Genomic DNA, 22,448 nt, shown 5'->3' with positions numbered 1-22,448 from the left:
AAAGGTGTCACACTCACCCGAGAGCCACATCAGAACCAGGGAAAGGCTGTCACAGGATAGAACACATTCTGCTGTCCATTTGAGGCTGGAAAAAAAGTTTTTAAAGTGGGTTTTTTTGGTGGGAGGGGGTTAGTGACCACTGGGGGAGTCCAGGGAGGTCATCCCCGATTCTCTCCAGTGGTCATCTGGGCAGTTGGGGCACTTTTTTGGGGACTTGTTCGTGAAAAAAAAGGGTCCAAAAAAAGTGACCCAAAACCGTGGTAAAAACGCCTTTTTTTTTCCGATTATCAGCTAAAGACGCCCATCTCTCCTTGGCCGATAACCATGCCCCAGTCCCGCCTTCACCATGCCTCCGACACGCCCCTGTCAACTTTACCCGTTTCCGCAACAGATTGTAGTTGGAAACGCCCAAAATCGGCTTTCGAATATACCGATTTGGGCGCCCACGGGAGAAAGACACCCATCTCCTGATTTGGGTCGAAATATAGGCGCTTTTCTCTTTCGATTATGAGGCGGATAGTAACACAGTAGCACTGAATATATGGATTAAGTTAAATCTAACTTAAACTAGTTACCACACAAGCTCAATATCAGCCCCTTTGTCTTTACCATATTTGAGTCTTTTTTTTTTAAGGAAATGGGACTTGATTGCTGAGGTTAAAACACTTTTGTTTCGAATAAAATGTGTTTGCTCTTTAAGAGACAGGTTTGGAGAATACCTGGTCTTGGAGCAGTTGGGGGGAAGAGGGGGTGGTGGTTGGGAGGTGAGGATAGGGGAGGGCAGACTTATACGGTCTGTACCAGAGCCGGTGATGGGAGGCGGGACTGGTGGTTGGGAGGCAGGAAATACTGCTGGGCAGACTTATATGGTCTGTGCCCTGAAAAGGACAGGTACAAATTCAAGGTAAGGTATACACATATGAGTTTGTCTTGGGCAGACTGGATGGACCATGCAGGTCTTTTTCTGCCGTCATCTACTATGTTACTATGTTACTATGATTTCATTTTTAACACGTTGCCCTACCAGAATTCAATTCCATGTATCGTTTGTGGTCAAAATAGGATTCAGATAAAGGAATTTTCCAGCGGACCTATTTTCAGATTGCCTTGATACGGCACGTCGTCGTTGTAGCTCTCCCCACTTAAAATTCAAGTAATGGAAGTGTTTTTGAGTATCCTACATTTAAGATGACCACGACGGACAGTCCCCGCAACCCAATCCTTTGGGAAACAATGTTGTACGCTATCTGATCTTTTAAGTAAGCTCCCGTGCAGTGGTGAGGAAGTGAAAATACCTTCTCTGCACACACAAAAAAAAAAGAAAAAGATTAATTAGTTTGTTCTTTGTGATCTGTTTTTAAGGTCAGAGTTGTAGATAGTTTGACAACACTTCCTTTTACGTGCATGTGGTCTAGTGATGTGGCTCAGATAATTTTCTGTTTATACCCAGAGGTTTGTCTAAAGATTTTGAGATTGTTAATTGGGAGAAGTAGGTGTGCTGATATATATCAAGATGGGTGGGGAGGGGGGGGGGGGGATTTTTCCATTGTGGCAAAAGGGGCCAGTGCCTGGAGTCCACTGTCTGCAGCCGTTAAGGGTCCACCAACATCAGTAGTATTTATTTATTTATTTATTTATTTTCAAACCGTCTATACCGCTTAAATCCAAGTGGTTTACAAAAAAACAAACAATATAAATATAAATAAAATTCAAATTAAGAAGATGAAAACACACACACACAAAATTTTAAACACTAACCCCTCTGTTTACTAAGCCGTGCTAGTGGCTGCTGCATGGCAATACCGACACAGCCCGTTCAAAGTGAATGGTTTGCATCGGCATTAGCGCATCGTCAGCTGCTAGCGTGGCATGGAGGGGCATAATCGAACGGGGCGCCTAAGTTTTCATGAGGGCGTCCTCGCAGGACAGCCCCGTAAAGGGGCGGGGCAACCCGTATTATCGAAACAAGATGGGCGTCCATCTTTCGTTTCGATAATACGGTCGGGGATGCCCAAATCATGACATTTAGGTCGACCTTAGAGATGGTAGTCTTTGTCATTTTGAGATGGTCGTCCTTAGGTCGTTTTTGAGATGGTCGCCCCCGAGGACGCCCATCTCAAAAATGACCAAATCCAAGCCATTTGGTCATGGGAGGAGCCAGCATTCGTAGTGCACTGGTCCCCCCCTGACATGCCAGGACACCAACCGGGCACCCTAGGGGGCACTGCAGTGGACTTCAGAAAAAGGTCCCAGGTACAAGGGCCACATGGTAGCTGGGCGATAACTCAAAACTGACGCATGCTGGGCGCGCGTAGGCGCCTACGTGGCATAGTAATAGGGCCCCTTAAAAACCTACTATACCTAAACGTACACCACTACAATAGCCATCAAATTTTCAGGTGTCTTATAAATTCAGGTACAGTAGATATTTCTATGTTCCAGGAGGTCCCACATATTTGTACTACTACTACTATTTAGCATTTCTATAGCTCTACAAAGCGTACGCAGCGCTGCACAAACATATAAGAAAGACAGTCCCTGCTCAAAGAGCTTACAATCTAATAGACAAAAAATAAAGTAAGCAAATCAAATCAATTAATGTGTACAGGAAGGAGGAGAGGAGGGTAGGTGGAGACTCAGTCCACCAATAAGAGCCAACCTCATCAGTGATGTCACAATGGCTTGATTGCCCGATACTTGACTCACTTCTGATATTGTGATGTCATAAGGGGGAAAGGGAAATGGGACTTGATATATCGTCTTTCTGAGGTTTTTGCAACTACATTCAAAGCGGTTTACATATATTCAGGTATTATTTTGTATCGGGGCAATGGAGGGTTTAGTGACTTACCCAGAGTCACAAGGAGCTGCACTGCACTAACCAATAGGCTACTCCTCTACTACTACTACTAGTACTATTTAGCATTTCTATAGCGCTATAAGGCATATGCAGCGCTGCACAAACATAGAAGAAAGACAGTCCCTGCTCAAAGAGCTTACAATCTAATAGACAAAAAATAAAGTAAGCAAATCAAATCAATTAATGTGTACAGGAAGGAAGAGAGGAGGGTAGGTGGAGGCGAGTGGTTACAAGTGGTTACGAGTCAAAAGCAATGTTAAAGAGGTGGGCTTTCAGTCTAGATTTAAAGGTGGCCAAGGATGGGGCAAGACGTAGGGGCTCAGGAAGTTTATTCCAGGCGTAGGGTGCAGCGAGACAGAAGGCGCGGTCTGGAGTTGGCAGTAGTGGAGAAGGGAACAGATAAGAAGGATTTATCCAGGGAACGGAGTGCACGGGAAGGGGTGTAAGGAAGAACGAGTGTGGAGAGATACTGGGGAGCAGCAGAGTGAGTACATTTATAGATTAGTAGAAAAAGTTTGAACAGGATGCGAAAACGGATAGGGAGCCAGTGAAGCGACCTGAGGAGAGGGGTAATATGAGTAAAGCGACCCTGGCGGAAGACGAGATGGGCAGCAGAGTTTTGAACGGACTGGAGAGGGGAGAGGTGACTAAGTGGGAAGCCAGCAAGAAGCAGATTGCAGTAGTCTAAACGAGAGGTGACAAGGGTGTGGATGAGGGTTCTGGTAGAGTGCTCGGAAAGAAAGGGCCGGATTTTATGGATGTTGTAAAGAAAGAAACGTACAGAAATATGAGTTAAAGTGTGAGTTACACCTGAGTCCCGTTGTTCAACATCCACTCCACTGACCACTAGGGTACACTTGCTTGCTGCTCTAATAGGAATGGCCATAATTATAAAGAACAAAATTACCGAGCATATATGTAAGCATAGATTAATGAGACAAAGCCAACATGGATTTAGTCAAGGGAAATCTTGCATCACCAATCTACTACATTTCTTTGAAGGGGTGAATAAACCTGTGGATAAAGGTGGGCTGGTCGATATTGTGTATCTGAAGTTTCAAGTACCTTATGAACGACTCCTGAGGAAATTAGAAAGTCATGGGACAGGAGGTAGTGTCCTATTGTGGATTAAGAACTGGTGAAAAGATAGAAAACAGAGAGTAGAGTTAAATGGTCAGTATTCTCAGTGGGGAAGGGTAGATAGTGGGGTTCCCCAGGGGGGTCTGTGCTGGGACTGCTGCTTTTTAACATATTTATAAATGATCTAGAGATGGGAGTAACTAGTGAGGTAATTAAATTTGCTGATGACACAAAGTTATTCAATCTCAAGAGGATTGTGAGAAATTGCAAGAGCACCTTACGAGACTGAGCATCCAAATGAGAGATGACATTTAATGTGAACAAGTGCAAAGTGATGCATGTAGGAAAGACGAACTATAGCTACACGATGCAAGATTCCACATTAGGAGTCACCAACCAGGGAAAGAATCCCATGTCCTAAGGCCATTTTTACTGCATGGGAAAATGTCCCAAATTTCTAAGTTTTTCTATTAATGGTCATGCGCTAATGTTCCCTTATAACTGTAAATAATTATCACATTGATCCAGGTATCTACCATTGAAACAATAAAGGGGAAAGGGAAATGGGACTTGATATACCACCTTTTTGAGGTTTTTACAACTACATTCAAAGCAGTTTACATATATTCAGGTACTTATTTTGTACCAGGTGCAATGGAGGGTTAAGTGACTTGCCCAGAGTCACAAGGAGCTGCAGTGGGAATTGAACCCAGTTCCCCAGAATCAAAGTCCGCTGCACTAACCACTAGGCTACTCCTCCACTAGCAACATTCCATGTAGAAGCCTGCCCTTGTCAGACTCACAGAAACAGAAGCCTGGGCGGCCGCATTGCTGATCTGCAAGGGCAGGCTTCTACATGGAATGTTGCTAATGGAATAGCAACATTCCATATAGAATCTCAAATAGTAGCAACAGAATCTCAATAGTAGCAACTTTCCATCTAGAACCTCCAATAGTAGCAACATTCCATGTAGAATCTCAAATAGGGAAAAGGGAAACGGGACTTGATATACCGCCTTTCTGAGGTTTTTGCAACTACATTCAAAGCAGTTTACATATATTACAGGTACTTATTTGTACCTGGGGCAATGGAGGGTTAAGTGACTTGCCCAGACTCACAAGGATCTGCAGTGGGAATTGAACTCAGCTCCCCAGGATCAAAGTCCACTGCACTAACCACTAGGCTACTCCTCCATTCAAGATTCAGGACCTGATATTCAGACTGTGGGAGTTAGCCCAGCTAACTCCTGCCGTTGATGCTGAGCCTAGATCTTCAATGCTGGGTGGTGCATCTCAGAATGCACCTCATAGGCAGGGCGCTGCCATTTTGAAGATGACATTTGCCAAAGTAGAAGAAACTGGGAATTGCTCCTACTTCATTGACAGTATGGCTCTGGAGGGGGCCTGAGCAAGGAACTAAAGATATCAGGAACTAAAAAGTTAGGTCTTGTGGGGTGGGGGGGGGGGGGGGGGGGGGGGGGGGGAGAGACTGCCATTAGACACCAGGGAATAACTGGTAAATAATAAGAATGTGATTTTGCAATAGAACTGGGGGGGGGGGGGTGGTATATAAGGATGGTGTTTGAGGGCTACAGAGGGCTCTGGAGCAGAGATGTAATCTATGGTTTTGTTTTTGGGTCACATCAAATTGTCGCTTTTGATCTAGTGTGAGATAAACTTCAGGAAACAAAATTTTTCACAGGTCCCTGACCACAGGATTAAAAAATGTCCAATCTACTTCTTTCTCTTTGGTTGTTGAGCTTGGTCCTCCAGAGCTGAAAAAAGGCAGTTCAGCAAATGTAACCTGAGCCCTAGTCATCTCTCCCCCGGCTGAAGGAAAGCAGTGATCTTCTCTACCTACCTTTTCATCTTCGGCTGCTTATTGTTCCACCCCAAGGAGCTTCATACCAAGGGCAGCTGCCACTATTGCTAACCCCTTGAAACAACCCTGCCAGACTCGTGGAGGGGCATTTTTGATGTGGCACCTAAGTCAGATTTTGGATGTTTTGCGCCAAATGTCCCAAATTAGAATAGCAAATGTAACTATTTAAAAAAAAAAAAAAAAGCAAAACGTCTATCTTTGTTTTTCGAAAATATCGTTTCTAACAAGATTTTGTGCTCTGTGCGTTTATCTTTTCAACCATTTTCGAAAAATCAAGCCATTGGGATGTAGGAGGGGCCAGCATCATTGTCCCCCAGACATCCCAGGAGAGCAATGGCGCACCCTAGGAGACAATGCTGTGGACTTCATATCAATGCTCCCAGGTACACATCTCACCGTTGCTCCCTTGTCTTGTCTGCTGAGCCCTCCAAACCCCACCCAAAACAGACTACCCACAACTGTACACCAATGCAATAGTCTTTATGGGTGGAGGCACCTATATGTGAGTACAGTGGGTTTCTGGTGAGTTTTGGAGGACTCACAGTTTCCACCACAAGCGTAACAGGTAGGGAGAGGTAGGAGTCTGGGTCCACCTGTCTGCAGATCGCAACTTTTGAACTCGAGCAAGAGGGATCGTCTTGGCTCCAATTTTACCGAGCGATCGAGTATATTTCGGCATTTAACGGGACAATTCATCCAACCTGTCATCCTAAAAGGAGTAAGTTCCGTTGCTTCTTAAACGTCACAATTTATTTGACCCCAGACGCAGGTGCTTCGTGCTGAAACACAGCCCATGTTGGGTCACCGAGGGAAGAATTGACGTTCAAGTGATATGATTAAAGAAATTATGTCCCGATCTTGAAGGCTCCTGGTGCTTCTTTTTGCTGTTTTTATTTATTTATTTAACACATTTATACCCCACATTTTCCCACTAGTCGCAGGCTCAATATGGCTTACACAATACCGTAGGGCAGACTACAGATCAGTAAAATACAGTTAAAACAATGTAAAGTAAGGTGGTGATCATATAAGTATCGTATAAAACAGCAAAGATAATAAAAAGATAATAAAAAATCAATAAGGTCCATAAATTTTGCTGTGATAAAGAAGCAGTAACTTGAGTCTGGAAGATAAGCCTTCTGGAATAGGGTTGTCTTTAATAATTTCCTGAAATTTAGATGGTTCTGAGTTGATTTTAAGAATTTGGGCAATGCATTCCATAGTTGTGTGCCTATGAAGGAGAAGCTGGATGCATAGGTAGATTTGTATTTTAGGTCATAGCAATCTGGGTAATGTAAGTTTAAATAGTATCGGGAGGAACTGGAACTGTTTCTAGGTGGTAAATCTATTAAATTTAATATGTATCCTGGAACGTCTCCGTAAACAATCCTATGAACCAAGGTGCAAACCTTAAAGGCAATAGGTTTCTGGATGGGAAGCCAGTGTAATTTTTCACGAAGGGGCCTGGCAGATTCAAATTTTGATTTACCAAAGATAAGTCTTGCTGCCGTGTTCTGGGCGGTCTGAAGTTTCTTAATTAGTTGTTCCTTACGTCCTGCCATAGATTCTGTTGCAGTAGTCTAGATGGCTTAATACCATTGACTGTACCAAGTTGCGGAAAACATCTCGAGGGAAAAAAGGTTTATACGTTTGAGTTTCCACATTGAGTAGAACGTTTTCTTTGTGGTGCAATTTACTTGCAATTTGGACTTTGTTCTGTACTTTGGACACTCTCTGTGCTGTGTTGTTTTGTAATATGGCATCGAGATTAGCCCTGAAAAGATAAAGAGGAGCAGCAGCTAAGATAGCTCAATAGGTCCTGCCGAGCCCTTCGGTCAGTTCTGTTTGGACTCTGGAAATTGTGGCAGAGGTTCGGGCTGCGGTGGAAGCTGCACTGGATGCAAAACTGCCAACAATTACATGACAGAGCGGAGGCCGCCCACGAGTGTTTGTACAGCATAGAATTGGCGTTAGATGCGGAGCAGCGTAGAGTTGGGCGTTTTGGAAGGAAAGGCGCAGTGTACAACATGTGATGTGGCTCAGCTACGGCTCACCGTACAGCGACTGGAATGTAAATTGGACAATTTGGAGGGCAGTTGCAGGCATAATACTTTGCATCTGGTAGGGCTGGCTGAGTCTTTGAAAGATGTGGAGCTCGTGAGAATTCTGGAGTCCTGAATCCTACAGTCTTTTAAGTTCGGATTTGTTGGTCGTTGGAGGATCCTTTCAAAAATAGACTGGGCCTGTAGAGTGGGCTCCAAGAGTAGCAGTCTCCCAGCTGGTGTGGGAACTTAGGCCACCACCTCTTTGAGTTCTGTATTTACCGGCAGTCTTCGTTGTTTTGAACTCGATGATGTTAGACAGGGCCGTGCCAACACGGTAAGCGAGGTAAGCACGGCAGGAGGGCGCCGTCCTCTGGGGGGCGCCCCGCCGTGCCATGCTTACCTCGGCCTCTCCCATGTCCCAACTGCCCGCCCTCTTCTCCCCCCCCCCCCAAGATCCCTTTTAAATTTACTTCCGGCAGCGAACGAAGGCGCAGCGTCAGTGAAGGAGGCAGCGCTCCCGACCTCTCTACTAGTCTTCCCTTCACTCAGTGTTCTGCCTTCTTCTGACATCAAGGAAATGACGTCAGAAGGAGGCGGGACATTGAGCGAAGGGAAGACTAGAGACATCGGGAGCGCCGCCTCCTTCACTGACGCTGCGCCTTCGTTCGCTGCCGGAGGTAAATTTAAAAGGGATCATGGGGGGGGGGAGAAGAGGGTGGGCAGTTGGGACATGGCCCAGGGAGCGGGAGGGCAGCGATCACCTTCACGGGGGGGAGGGGGGTCGCGCGCGCAACTGTTCATCTGCAGGGGGGGGGGGCAGGCGCCACAGACCCTTGGCATGGCCCTGATGTTAGATCTTCTATTCTAAGCATTTCTTTTATGTCTAGTTTTAACTTCTTTTGTAATGTGCATTTTCTTTGTGACCAACAGGAAGGTGGTCTTTTCATTTACTCCGGTCTCCGGTTCTGGCAGAATATTATTAGTCTGATGGGGATACGTGGCTTGTTATAGCGGAGTTTAAAAAAGGTTTGGACGGCTTCCTACAGGAAAAGACCATAGACCATTATTAAATTGGACTTGGGGAAAATCCACTATTTCTGGGATAAGCAGCATAAATGTTTTGTACTTTTTTGGGGATCTTGCCAGGTATTTGTGACCTGGATTGGCCACTGTTGGAAAAGGATGCTGGGCTTGATGGACCTTTGGTCTGTCCCAGTATGGCATTACTTATGTACTTGGGATTCTAAATGGAATGTTGCTACTCTTTGGGTTTCTACCAGGTATTTGTGACCTGGATTGGCCACTGTTGGAAACAGGATGCTGGGCTTGATGGACCTTTGGTCTGTCCCAGTATGGCAATACATATGTACTTATGATACTTATAATGTCTGCTTTGGTCAGAATATAGTGAGTCCCTATAACCAGCCCCTCCAAATGACACAATGATTACAATTTAGAACTAATTACTACTCTAACTGATGAAGCCAATACTTCCTATGTGCATATCCGTATGCTGCACAAGCTGGCATGTTGAAAAATATAAGCAAGATCAAATAAAAATGCCACCAACAATAAAGAATGACAATGTGGATAGAGATGCTCATAGATCTGCTTGCTTTGTTTGGGTAATGGGGGTGATGGGTGCACGGAACAGAGGAGAGGGAAAGAGAGACAAACCTCATAAGCTTCAATTGTCTTAATCTAACCACCTTGGACAGCTCTCTCCTACTCGCTCCCTTAGGTCCGGCTCCCAGCACCGCTGCCTTCTTCATTTTCCGGGCCGCCGGCAGCGTGAGTGAGGTAAGCAAGCAAGCAAGCAAGCACACTGCTTTTGGCAGCTCCAGAAGCTCTCCCTGTGTTACAGCGTCCCGCCTATGCGGGACAGGAAATTGCAGCAGAGGGAAAGCTTCCAGGCCGGTGAAGGCAGTCTGCTTACCTTACTGATGCTGCCAGTGGCCCGGAAAATTGAAGAAAGCAAAGGCGGTTAGCTTGAGAACAGGAGACAGCATGACGGCTGAAGCAGGGAATGGGAGGACAATCAGTAGTGGCCAAAACCCAGGCATTTGTCTGGCCACCAGGTTTGGGGGAGCCTGAGGCTGGAGTGTGTGTGTGTGTGTGGGGGGGCTGGGCCCACAAGGCCCCCTGAGGTTACGCTACTGTAGAATAAGCCACAGGGGAGGAAGAGGACGACACTGAGAGAGGACCTGAGTCACTCGAGCCCACATTGCTCCAAAACACCACTGCCCGTCTCTAAAGATCTATTAAATAAATCCTTAAGAGGTCCCACCAGGACTTCTCTGAGCTCCCTCAGTATCTTGGGATGTATCCCATCTGGCCCCATAGCTTTATGCACATTCAGATTTTCAAGCCGTTTATAGACGCTTTCTTCTGTGAACGGCGCTATATCCACTCCATTCACAGATATATCCTCAGCACCAGACCAGGGTCCTTCTCCAGGATTTTCTTCTGTGAACACTGAAGCAAAGTATTTGTTTATTTAGCAGTTGGCTTTATCTTCATTGCTCTCCACGTGTGAGCGGGAGAATGGACCTGGATGCATGTTTCACATGCCTAAGGACTGCCTTTTCTGGGATGACCTCCCACTTGTGGGCAGAGTGGCCTAGTGGTAGGGTGGTGGACTTTGATCCTGAGGAACTGAGTTCAATTCCCACTTCAGGCACAGGCAGCTCCTTGTGACTCCAGGCAAGTCACTTAATCCTCCATTGCCACATTGAGCCTGCCATGAGTGGGAAAGCACGAGGTACAAATGTAACAAAAAAAAAATCCCCAGTTAAAGGTAAGCAACAATGCTTTATCATTTTTTATTTATTTATTATGGGTAGGGTTGTCGTTGCTTGGGAGATGATAAGATCTCTTTCTGAAAATGGCAGATACAAATCAAGGTCAGATATACACAAAAACTAGCACTTATGAGTTTATCTTAGTAGTAGACTGGATGGACCTTGCAGGTCTTTTTCTGCCGTCATCTACTATGTTACTTGTAACGCCAAATGTATACTTCATCCTGTATGGCGATGCCACACAACAGGTCTTTGTAAGCCACATTGAGCCTGCAAATAGGTGGGAAAATGTGGGATACAAGTGAAATAAATAAATAAGACTTGCGATCTGCAGCCCCTCCTTACCTCTCTACTCTCATCTCCCCTTATGTTCCTACCCGTAACCTCCGCTCCCAAGACAAATCCCTCCTCTCAGTACCCTTCTCCACCACTGCCAACTCCAGGCTCCGCCCTTTCTGCCTCGCCTCACCCCATGCTTGGAATAAACTCCCCGAGCCCATACGCCAAGCCCCCTCCCTGCCCATCTTCAAATCCTTACATAAAGCCCACCTCTTCAATGTCGACTTCAGCACCTAACCACTACACCTCTACCCAGGAAAGCTAGACTGCCCCAACTTGACATTTCGTCCTTTAGATTGTAAGCTCCTTTGAGCAGGGACCGTCCTTCTTTGTTAATTTGAACAGTGCTGCGTAACCCTAGTAGTGCTCTAAAAATGTTAAGTAGTAGTAGTCAGGGGTGTGCTGGTAAATTTTTAACAACGGGCTCTCTGGGCATAGCAGCCCTGCAATTTGGGGGGGGGGGGATAGGTGGACTGGGGGGGACAACGCATGCCCCTCTCTCTCCACCTCATATAGGCATGCTATGGACTGCCACCACACCCCACTGCTTGTTTCTGGCTCTGAGCAACAAGCTGGGACTTCTTGCACATGCAGGAGAAGTCCCAGCCTGCTGCTCAGAGCTGGAAATCAGGAGCGGGGAGCAGTAGCAGTCTATTCACTTGGCTGGCGAAGCTCAGCATCCCCACCAGCAAAGTACAAGAGAATTGAGGTGGGGGCCCGAGCCCACATTTTGGGAGCCAGTGGTTAAAGTAGCCATGGAGGGCCTACTTTAACAACCGGCTCCCAAAATTCTTCAAGCCTGCTCCAGCACACCACTGGTGGTAGTAGTAGTAGTAAATTCTACCCTGCCGAAAAGCGGTACCTCCAACTTCTGGTTTCAAGGTAGGTCAGGTGGCAAAGAGCATTGGCCCTCCAGCCGCTAGGTGTCGCAAGCAAAAGATGAGCTCAGTCCCCACTGGGCGGAGTTCCGCCATTACGCACCGCGCGTACGTTTCCTTGATTCCTCCGTTGCGTCGGGGACGTTGATCGGCTCGGCCTGGGCGCCGCGCTTACGCTAAGCCGGTGGCGGATTTGGGCCGCGAGGGAGGCCGCGCTCTCTCTGCTCGGGCCGGCGCTGTCCTCGGAGTCCCCAGGTGAGCCCTGGACTCGCGCTTCTGCCTCTCCGGCTCTTAGGCCGAGCTCTCCCCCACCCCCACCCCCTTCACTCTGCGGTTTGGATCCGTCACAGTTCTGCACGCTCTCCCTCCTCCCCCTCCCCCCCCCCAGATTTGCCGTTCATTAGATCGAGAATTTTGAATGTGGCCAAAATCAAAAGAGGTGTCAGGAACGTTATAGCAGTAGCAGCCTTTTGGGAAGTAAATGAATATCAGAACGTAGCAAGGAGATCGTAATGATTTAGGGGAGGGGGGATCCTGTCAGCCTTGAAGGTGTGCAAGAAGGGGGGGGATCCTGTCAGCCTTGAGGGTGTGCAAGGAGGGAGGGGGATGGGTTTCTGTCAGCCTTGAGGGTGTGCAAGGAGGGGGGGGGGTTCCTGTCAGTCTTGAGGGTGTGCAAGGAGGGAGGGGGATGGGTTTCTGTCAGCCTTGAGGGTGTGCAAGGAGGGGGGGGGGTTCCTGTCAGTCTTGAGGGTGTGCAAGGAGGGAGGGGGATGGGTTTCTGTCAGCCTTGGGGGTGTGCAAGGAGGGGGGGGGGGTTCCTGTCAGTCTTGAGGGTGTGCAAGAAGGGAGGGGGGTTCCTGTCAGCATTGAGGGTGTGCAGGGAGGGAGTGGGGTTCCTGTCAGTCTTGAAGGTGTGCAAGGAAGGGGGGGGGGGGATCCTGTCAGCCATTCTAGGCTAAGCTCCTAAGAAAGGGATCCTCAGGAGCTTAGCCTAGAATGGGTGGCAGAGCTGGTGGTTGTGAGGCGGGGCTAGTGTGGGCAGACACATAGGGTCTGTGCTGGGGCTGGTGGTTGGGAGGCGGGATTAGTGCTGGGCAGACTTATACGGTCTGTGCCGGGGCTGGTGGTTGGGCGGCGGGGATAGTGCTGGGCAGACTTATACGGTTTGTGCCAGAGCCGGTGGTGGGTGGCAGGGATAGTGCTGGGCAGACTTATATGGTCTGTGCCAGAGCTGGTGGTTGGGAGGCGGGGATAGTGCTGGGCAGACTTATACGGTCTGTGCCAGAGCCGGTGGTGGGTGGCAGGGATAGTGCTGGGCAGACTTATACGGTCTGTGCCAGAGCTGGTGGTTGGGAGGCGGGGATAGTGCTGGCCAGACTTATACGGTCTGTGCACTGAAGAGGACAGTACAAATAAAAAAAAAAGTAGCACATATGAATATATCTTCTTGGGCAGACTGGATGGACCGTGCAGGTCTTTTTCTGCCGTCATCTACTATGTTACTATATGTTACTATGTTTGAGGGCGTGCAAGGAGGGAGGGGGGTTTCTGTCAGCCTTGAGGGTGTGCAAGGAGGGAGGGGGGGATCCTGTCAGCCTTGAGGTGTGCAGGGATGGAGGAGGGGGTTCCTGTCAGCCTTGAGGGTGTGCAAGGAGGGAGGGGGGGGGGATCCTGTCAGCCTTGAGGTGTGCAGGGATGGAGGAGGGGGTTCCTGTCAGCCTTGAGGGTGTGCAGTGGCAATGTACGTATAAGGAAGAACGTATAGTGCCTTGTAATAAAATAAATCTGCTTGGGTTTGGCCATTGGTTTTGTTAACCTGGTCCTTTAACTGTAGCATTGGACAGAGGATCTTGGTATGTCAGAGGTTGTTTGGGGTTGGAAAGGTGGTCACTCCCAGTTGACAAGAGCCATTGATGGTGTGCCGTAGTCAGAACAGGTTAATCTGGGCATGTTATCGTCTGGGAGCAAGAGATGCCAAGGTGCAATATGAGCAAAGGAAAAGTGCAATTTATATTTTTCTCATTTTAAATTTAAGAGAAAATGTCTCTGTATGATGACCTCGGAGTGGAGACCAGCGACTCAAAAACAGAAGGCTGGTCCAAAAATTTCAAGCTCCTGCAGTCACAGCTGCAGGTGAAGAAAGCAGCTCTTACACAAGCAAAGGTAGAGGCAATGACTATCTTACGATCTTATTTGCAAGGAAAATATTCATAGGTTAATTTTACTGCTTCCTAACTGCTATTACCGTATACAACACATGTCGACAGCAGAATGATCCTTGACTCAAGGAGCCTTCAGTTAAAGGGAGGAGTTAATAAAAAAACAGTCAAGAGCAGTGTTGACCATATGATAATCTCAAGTAAAATTGCAGAGATGGCATTTGATCCCGGGAACCTGAGGCATCCCTGTTTTGCATATTGCCATTAAGCATTTTTATTTGCCTTGCTGTCTTTTCGGTTAAAATATTTGTAGTAGATTCTCAAATAGATGGTATGCAATCCTGCTGTATTTGAGAGTTAGAATTCAAAGCTATGTTTTCATAGGCTAGAAAGAGTTTGCTCTTTCTTCAATGAAAAGTTCTTACTAGTTTTTGAGGGAAGCTTTTCATTTTGTTGTGAATAACTGAAGCGCTTATTCTCATATTTGCTGGCTCTTGTGTTCACAATTACTGCTAGTGATGGTACAAGCACTCCCAAATATTAAGTAATACAATCAAAGCCTTTATTAAGGGGCCGGTTTACAAAGCCGCGGGAGGGCTAACGCATGAGTAGCACAGGCCAAATCGACACTACCGCTGCTGGGGTAGCGTGTGTGCCTGGTCGTAATTCAGAGTTTGGTGCACGTCAAATTCCTTGCTAGAAAATACTTTTTCTATTTTCTACCACAGGGGCGTTGCTGGCGATAATTGGTAGCATGGCCATGTTGGCATGCGCTGCATGGTTACCACATGAGCCCTTACCTCTAAGTCAGTGGCTGGTTATAAGGGCTCAGGCCGTAAATCAGCATGCACCCATTTCCCAGCCCATTAAAAAATGGTCTTTTTTCCCAGTTGCGGTAAAAATTGGCCCAGCTCTCACCTAAACAACGCACCACATTACTGCAGGCCACTTTTTTCCCCGGCTTTGTAAAAGGACCTGTAAATCAGGTTTTAACTCCTGTCCTAGTACAGTAAATTAGATTTGAAAAACGCTCAGAACTTACTACATCATCCTCTCCATACTGGCCAAACCTATATAACTTGGTAAGACCTGGTAGAAGATTTTTGTCCTTACGGTACTACAGATTGTTAACGCCAGCCAGCTTGCCGCCTCAGTAAAAACAATACCATCCAGATGAGGGGTGGATTCCACGTGTGAGATCTGTAGCTTATCCAGACCTAGTAACAAAAGAGAGGGTTCAAAAGTACACAAACAGCAAAAGGAAAACAAAACGCAGCAGGGCCTTCAAGACTGGAACAATTGAGAGTCCTTTATTCATAAAGACCCGACACGGGCCATGTTTTGGCTTACCAACGCCTGCCTCAGGGGTCCAAAAGTTCCGATGCTCTTAAAAATAACAAGGGGACAAAAAAAAATCCCAATCCCTTAAGCAATTTTACAAGCAACTGGATAGTTAAGAAACGCCGTAACGTATCTATAGTATCAAACTGTTTCCTGCAACGACAGCAATTCCGAGTAGAATACTGCTACCTCATCAAGTGAAACCTCCATTGCAAACACTGTCGGTTAGAAACAAACTGCCAAAATAGCCTTATCTGATAGAATATAGAATTATTAAAGGTGTGTTGCACTGTAACTAGACTTGCCTGACCCACTATCATCATTCAGTCTGTCACCAAGGTTGATTTATTAACCAGCTCGCAGCGGATCAGCGATTTTTGATCGTTGCCAGCAGTATCCCTGGCTGCACAGTGCTGGGCCATGTCCAGACACCAGCACTTAATTCTGGGTTTTTGTGCGGCCGGTTCTCCCTTATCCAGTTAACTGCAATATTCAGCACTTATCTGCTTAAGTCAAGCCAGATGAAGATAGGACCGTTTCATGCGGCCCGATTTGTCTGGCTAACTTAGGCATTGAAATGAGGAACGTCGGCACTTCACCCACAAAATAGCCGGCTACGACTTTGGCAGTTAGTGCTGATATTTGGCAACGCTAACGGGTTAATTGCCACTGGCTATCAGTGCATGGCCACTACCAGGAGCCTCTTCTGCCCGGTTAAATCGCTTTGAATATTGACCCCCGTATCACAATTTAAAAAAATGATAAAACATTAAAATTCAATACAATAACTTTCAGCCCTCATTCAAAGCATTGTTTAAATATTATTATTATTAGCATCTGTATAGCGCTACCGGACGCACGCAGCGCTGAACAGTAGTTCCAGATTTTTTTTCTTAGTGCAAGTGGGAGCTTTTCAGAGACAAGATCCCGCTTGAGAAAATGCCCTTGAAGTGGATGACAAATAAATCATAGACAGAGGTGGTTGTAGCTGCTTATCCTTGGCTCAGCAATCATGCAGACTTTTTTTCACAGTTGGGGGGGGGAGGGGGGGGGCATTGTCATTGAGCCAAGTACTCTCTTAAGGTGCCCCCTGGAGCAGTGCACTCCGTCCTTTCTACCCAGGAGTACTTGTTCTGTGTTCAGCAGATGATGTGAGATAAAATAGGGAAACTATTGGTGGCCATTAAAGAGAGGTCACTGGGAGGAGTAAGGAGAGAAGGGCCTTGTATGGTAGAAGCAGAATCAAATGATCAAGAGAGTTTGGTTTTTTTTTAATATATGTGTTAGTTCCATCTGCTTTGTGGTGTGGAGCACACATACAAGGTATTGTTCGTAGTACTCCAAACCTTCAGTTTCAGCCCGTGTATAGTCTGCTAGCTCAGCACTACCATGTCTGTGGGCATAAGGAAACTGAACCCAGATTTAAATCGATATTTTCTCTGAGAAAAGGTCTGACAGCAAAATTGCTTTTCTAGCATAGACCTGGGGTTTTTACTCTGTTCTTGTTTGGTTGCAGACCCAGAGGACGAAACAACCCACTGTCCTGGCTCCAGTAGTTGACCTAAAGCGTGGCAGTGCAGGTGATGAAAGGCAAATTGTGGACACACCTCCTCATCTGGCGGCTGGACTAAAGGTAAGGCTAAGGGACCATGATGGACGCACTACTGGCAAGAGCATTTCAGTGGCTTTGAGTTGGATCCCCTGCTCTTCTCTTCCTTTGCTTCTCTTCTCAGTTTCAGTGTTCATGTCTGTTATAAACTGAGAGAGAATTTCTCAGTTTTCAGGCAGTCATGAACGAGATTAATCTTTCTGGCTCCATTATTGCTTGAAGTGTCTCCTTAGCTATTAGTCCTAGCGTTGAGCTAAGGGTGGGCACCTTTTTGTCCTGGGTGATGTGCAGCTAGTATGCATTTTTGAGTGGACACAAAGGTATTAAGCCTTCTAGGCACACCTTCAGCCTAACCCCCCACCTTTACGGTAACTTCTAAGCCCTAAAGCTCACTCTGAAATTTTGATAAAGTGAACATTTATTAATTTATTTACTGCATTTATACCCCACTTTTTCCAGTCAAATTGACTGTTCAATGTGGCTTACAGTTTTCAACAGTTAAACATATTACGTTGTCGTTAGAAGTCAGCGAGTGCTCTGTTTGATTTCTGTTAGTGATTCGAGTTTCATGGTGTGTTGGTGTTTCAGTTTTGCTGCGTGGGATCATCGAATGAAGACTTTCCAAAGAAGTGGGCTTTCAGGTGTTTTCAGAAAGTTAGATAGTCGTATTTTAGGACTTTTGTTATTTTATTCCGTATCTTGGGGACAGATATATGTGAAGCTGGTTGAATATGAAGATTTGTATTTTAGGCCTTGACATCTTGGAAAGTATAGGGCGAGGTAGGTTCTTGCACCTTCTGTTGCGTTGCGTATAGGTAGTTCAATTAGGATTGTCATGTATTTGGTGCAAGGCCGAAAATTATTTTACAGGTCAGGGAGCAAATCTTGAAGGATGTATGTGCTTTGATGGGTAGTGTTTTTATCTACCCCTCTCTAGACCCCCGCAGGACCCTTGCCCACGGAGGTGTACAGAGGGTTTGTTCTTCTAAGATCTTGTTGATCATCCCCTCCCTAAATTCCAGTGACACCCCATTCCATGGTGTTACGAATCAGGGTTCTAAGGAGTGCCTCCGGTCACGGAGGCGTAGGGGGGGTGACAGAAGGCGCAGTTCAAATCTAATTCCCATGACCACAGCTTTCTGTCTCTGGATCTAAGTGAATCTTTGGCCATCTATGTTCCCACATGAAATTTATGTGAGTGAGAGAGAATCTTACTTGTGTGTGTGTAGTATTCTGTGAAACAGGTGGAGGAGGGAGAATGGATTGAAACAGAGACTGAAACAGTTTAGTGAAAGAAATAGTCTTTTATTCTCACCCAATCAGGACTTCAAGTTGGTACATACATCGGTCAGATTCTGGGTTCAACCGGCTAGAGCTTCGCCCTTGTCCGAATCAAGTTGGGGAGGGACTCCGACGATAGCTCTGATGCCCACTTCTTATATAGCATTTTCAGTACATACAACTCAATTAGAGAGGGACTTTTTTCTAATCTTGCTTCATCTCTGAATCATACTTAACCGCAGGTCAGGTGCCCACCTGCCCCTCCTTTCTAAGATTTCTTCATAATGCCAATTTCAACACTTGTAAAACCTCTTTCCTAATATTGAGAGAGATCTGTGTCTTTGTATCTTGTGACTCTGGGAGCCATTTTACAAAGACAAACTCCATCTTAGGAACCAAGCTTTTTACCATTTTTGTCATTATTTCCCTCATCTTAAGTGTTACACTCAATTTGAAAGTTGTACCAGGTTTCAATAAGACTCACCGAGCAGTCCTGCTCTTGCAGGCTCTCTGCTATAAGGCCATCAGCTGATTATCAGGCCTAGTCAGTGCTTTTCAGCTGTTTAAGCTATGTAACTTGGCCCACCACTATTCCAGTGGATAGGTCTCAAGCTAGGACACATATTAACAGTAGCCAGTATAGTTTTTGGAGCAGTGGTTTTGTGCTTTGGAATCGATTTGTTCTGAATATTAGTTTAGCAGTTGTATTTTGTGCTGTTTGTATTTTAAGTAGTTGTTCCTTGTATCCCGCGTAGGTTTCGTTGCAGTAGTCTGCATGGGCGAGGACCGTGGAGTGGTCTAATGTGTGGAATACTTCTCCCGGGAAGTAATTTTTTATGCGTTTCAGGAACATTTTCTTCATAGTGTTTGAGATTTGTTTATCGAAAGATCAATAGTGGTCAATGGTGACTCCTAGGATTTGTAAGTTGTCAGATATTGGGAGGGTTGATTTTTGGGAAGTGTTCAGTGTTGCGTGATGATGTGAGCAGTGTGTTTTTTCCTGGTTCAGTTTAAGCTTGAACGACGATGCCCAGGATTTTTAAGCTTAATAGCGTTTTAATAGTTATATAAAAACTTCCTCAGTTATTATACATAACAATTTCTTAGTATATCCGAATACTTAGCTTTTAGCTTCAGCATCAGCTTTAATTTTATATAACTATTAAAACGCTTAAAAACATTTGAAAAAAGAAACATATAAGAAATGGTTGAAGGAAGTATTCTGTAGGATTGATGAGGATTGCGTTACACCCCTTTATTGACATATGCTAGGCTCATGTAGCCTTATTAGGGGAGGGTACGCTGATCTGACTGATCCATAAAAAAAATATTATGACTTCCTGATCCAGGGGATCCTAGAGAGATATATAGTACACTGGTGAAAAGAAATAGACTGAAGTGATTTTCTTATACACATTGATGGACTGAACAGTTGTGTAATATCACCAGTTGCTGAATAAAAAGACCTCTTTCAAATTAACATACAATACCTTTTTGGTATATCTATTTCCCGTTGAAAGAGCTTGCCGAGAAGCTCTGAAAGAAAAAAAAAACCCCAGGTGAACAGGGCTTGCTTGTCTGAGGTTCTGATTTTCCATGCTCTGTTGTTCCTTTTAGGATCCAGCGCCTGCTGGATTTTCCACAGGAGACGTGCTGATCCCGCTGGCAGACGAGTATGACCCCATGTTCCCTAATGATTACGAGAAGGTGGTAAAACGGCAGAGAGAAGAAAGACAGAGGCAGCGTGAGCTGGAGAGACAGAAGGAGATAGAAGAAAGAGAAAAGTAAGATCATGACGCTGTCATTTTGGCAGCTCTGCTAAGCTTTGCTAGTGGTATCAAACGTGCTAGATGTCCTTCTAAAACGTCAGAGTGTTCCCAATATTAATCTATCGTGAGACGTGTGTAACTGAGGAAAGAAAACATCTGTCTCTCTCAACATCTGGTCTTGGAACATGTTTTTATATTATACTAGTAAAAGAGGCCCGTTTCTGAGCAAATGAAACGGGTGCTAGCAAGGTTTTCGTCGGCAACACCCCCGCCAACCCCTTAGTTGTTGTGGCATTGCTCCGCCCTCAACGTCATGACATTTGACGCGAGGGCAGGGCCCGTAGCGATTTCCCCCCACCTCCCTGCCTCCCTCCCTGCCAACCCCTTCGTTGTTCTGGCCTTGCTCGGCCCTCGAGGGCGGGGCCCGTAGCGATTTCCCCCCCGCCTCCCTCCCTGCCAACCCCTTCGTTGTTCTGGCCTTGCTCGGCCCTCGAGGGCGGGGCCCGTAGCGATTTTGGTGGCTTCACCACCACGAACCTTCGAACCTTTTTGAGGGAAGTCAGGGCTTGGCTTCACTGATGTCACTGTCTTCAGAACGTTGAGGGTGAGTTTTATATATATAGCTATATAAGGCTTCCTATGACAGAAAGGAAGTAGTTTGAGAAATTGGCTACCATGTTATTAATTTTGCTCTTTGAAGTCCTCTGCTGTTTTCCTTTGGATTGTGGTAGCTTTTGGGACACACTTCCATGTTTAAGCAAATCTCAGTTGCAGATGCTTGTGAAATTTATTTATTTATTTAGATTTTGCTCACACCTTTTTCAGTAGTAGCTCAAGGTGAGTTTCATTCAGGTACTCTGGATATTTCTCTGTCCCTGGAGGGCTCACAATTGAAGTTTGTACCTGAGGCAATGGAGGGTTAAGTGACTTGCCCAAGATCACAAGGAGCAGCAGTGCGATTTGAACTGGGCACCCCTGGATGTCAAGCCTGGTGCTCTAACCCCGTGGCCACTCCTCCACAGCTCAGCAGCAGGATCACCACTCCCAGAGTGACTCCTCATTCTGCTGCTATTTGCTGCTACTTTTTATTTAAACTACCCACTAATTATTAGATGCAAGTGCCCTTTGGGACCCCGACACAGCCTCAAGGGAGGCAAAACTTGGCCACGGGGGGTTGTTTAAAGTGGCAGAAATAAAAAGCCTTTTAAAGATCAGAAGACTTGTGTTCTACTTTTGTGGATTGCCTGGTACATTTTGCAGACTGTTTTGTCTTCAGGACTTCCTTGTTAGACTGCTTGAATAAAGCAAGGAAAGCTATAGGCACAACCTTTTGATTGGACTAACTTAATGCGTGAGCTTTTTTGGAGCATAGTAACGTAGTAAATGACGACATATAAAGACCTGTACGGTCCATCCAGTCTGCCCAACAAGATAAACTCATTTTACATGGTATGTGATACTTTATATGTATACCCGAGTTTGATTTGTCCCTCCCTTTCTCAGGGCATAGACCGTAGAAGTTATTATTGTTATTATTATTAACATTTGTATAGCGCTACCAGACGCATGCAGCGCTTGAACACCTGACACAGAGAGTCAGTCCCTGCTTGATAGAGCTTACAATCTAAAAATACAGACAGACAAGACAATTAAGGGTGAGGGAAGTACTGGGTGAGAAGGAACAAGGAGAAGGGAATTGAGTAGTGGTTAGGAGCCAAAACATTCCATCTAGAATCTCCAATAGTAGCAACATTCCATGTAGAATCTCCAATAGTAGCAACATTCCATCTAGAATCTCCAATAGTAGCAACATTCCATGTTCCACTGCACTAACCACTAGGCTACTCCTCCACTAGCAACATTCCATGTAGAAGCCTGCCCTTGCAGATGAGCAATGCGGCCGCGCAGGCTTCTGTTTCTGTGAGTCTGACGTCCTGCACGTACGTGCAGGACGTCAGACTCACAGAAACAGAAGCCTGCGCGGCCGCATTGCTCATCTGCAAGGGCAGGCTTCTACATGGAATGTTATTATTATTAACATTTGTATAGCTCTACCAGACGCATGCAGCGCTGAACACTTGACACAGAGAGAAAGTCCCTGCTCGATAGAGCTTACAATCTAAAAATACAGACAGACAAGACAATTAAGGGCGAGGAAAGTACTGGGTGAGAAGGAACAAGGAGAAGGGAATTGAGTAGTGGTTAGGAGCCAAAAGCAGTGGTGAAAAGGTGGGTTTTCAGCATAGATTTGAAAACAGGTAGAGATGGAGCTAGGCGTACAGGCTCAGGAAGTCCATTCCAAGCATAAGGTGCCACGAGGGAAAAGGAACGAAGCCTGGAGTTAGCAGTGGAGGAGAAGGAGGACGACAAGAGAGATTTGTCCAGCGAGCGGAGTTCACGGGGA

General features: G+C 46.0%; 1 protein-coding gene across 3 annotated transcripts in view; it reads left to right on the top strand.

The window, feature by feature from the left end:
* The window catches only part of RBM17 (RNA binding motif protein 17), a 241,413-nt gene that overhangs the window by 184,731 nt on the left and 34,234 nt on the right, over positions 1–22,448 (top strand). For 2 of the 3 annotated variants that reach the window (XM_030217192.1, XM_030217190.1), the window contains exons 1-4: positions 12,028–12,140; positions 13,921–14,048; positions 16,902–17,018; positions 19,893–20,059. In XM_030217192.1, coding sequence (XP_030073052.1) covers positions 13,926–14,048; positions 16,902–17,018; positions 19,893–20,059 — 407 coding nt within the window. In that variant the 5' untranslated portion in view covers positions 12,028–12,140; positions 13,921–13,925. Of the gene's footprint in view, positions 1–12,027; positions 12,141–13,920; positions 14,049–16,901; positions 17,019–19,892; positions 20,060–22,448 lie in introns of those variants that run through there. The other variant, XM_030217191.1, reaches the window with a different exon arrangement.

Source organism: Microcaecilia unicolor, chromosome 10 (assembly GCF_901765095.1).
Source record: "Microcaecilia unicolor chromosome 10, aMicUni1.1, whole genome shotgun sequence".
Taxonomy (NCBI): domain Eukaryota; kingdom Metazoa; phylum Chordata; class Amphibia; order Gymnophiona; family Siphonopidae; genus Microcaecilia; species Microcaecilia unicolor.
This window is presented reverse-complemented; position numbering and strand designations above follow the sequence as displayed.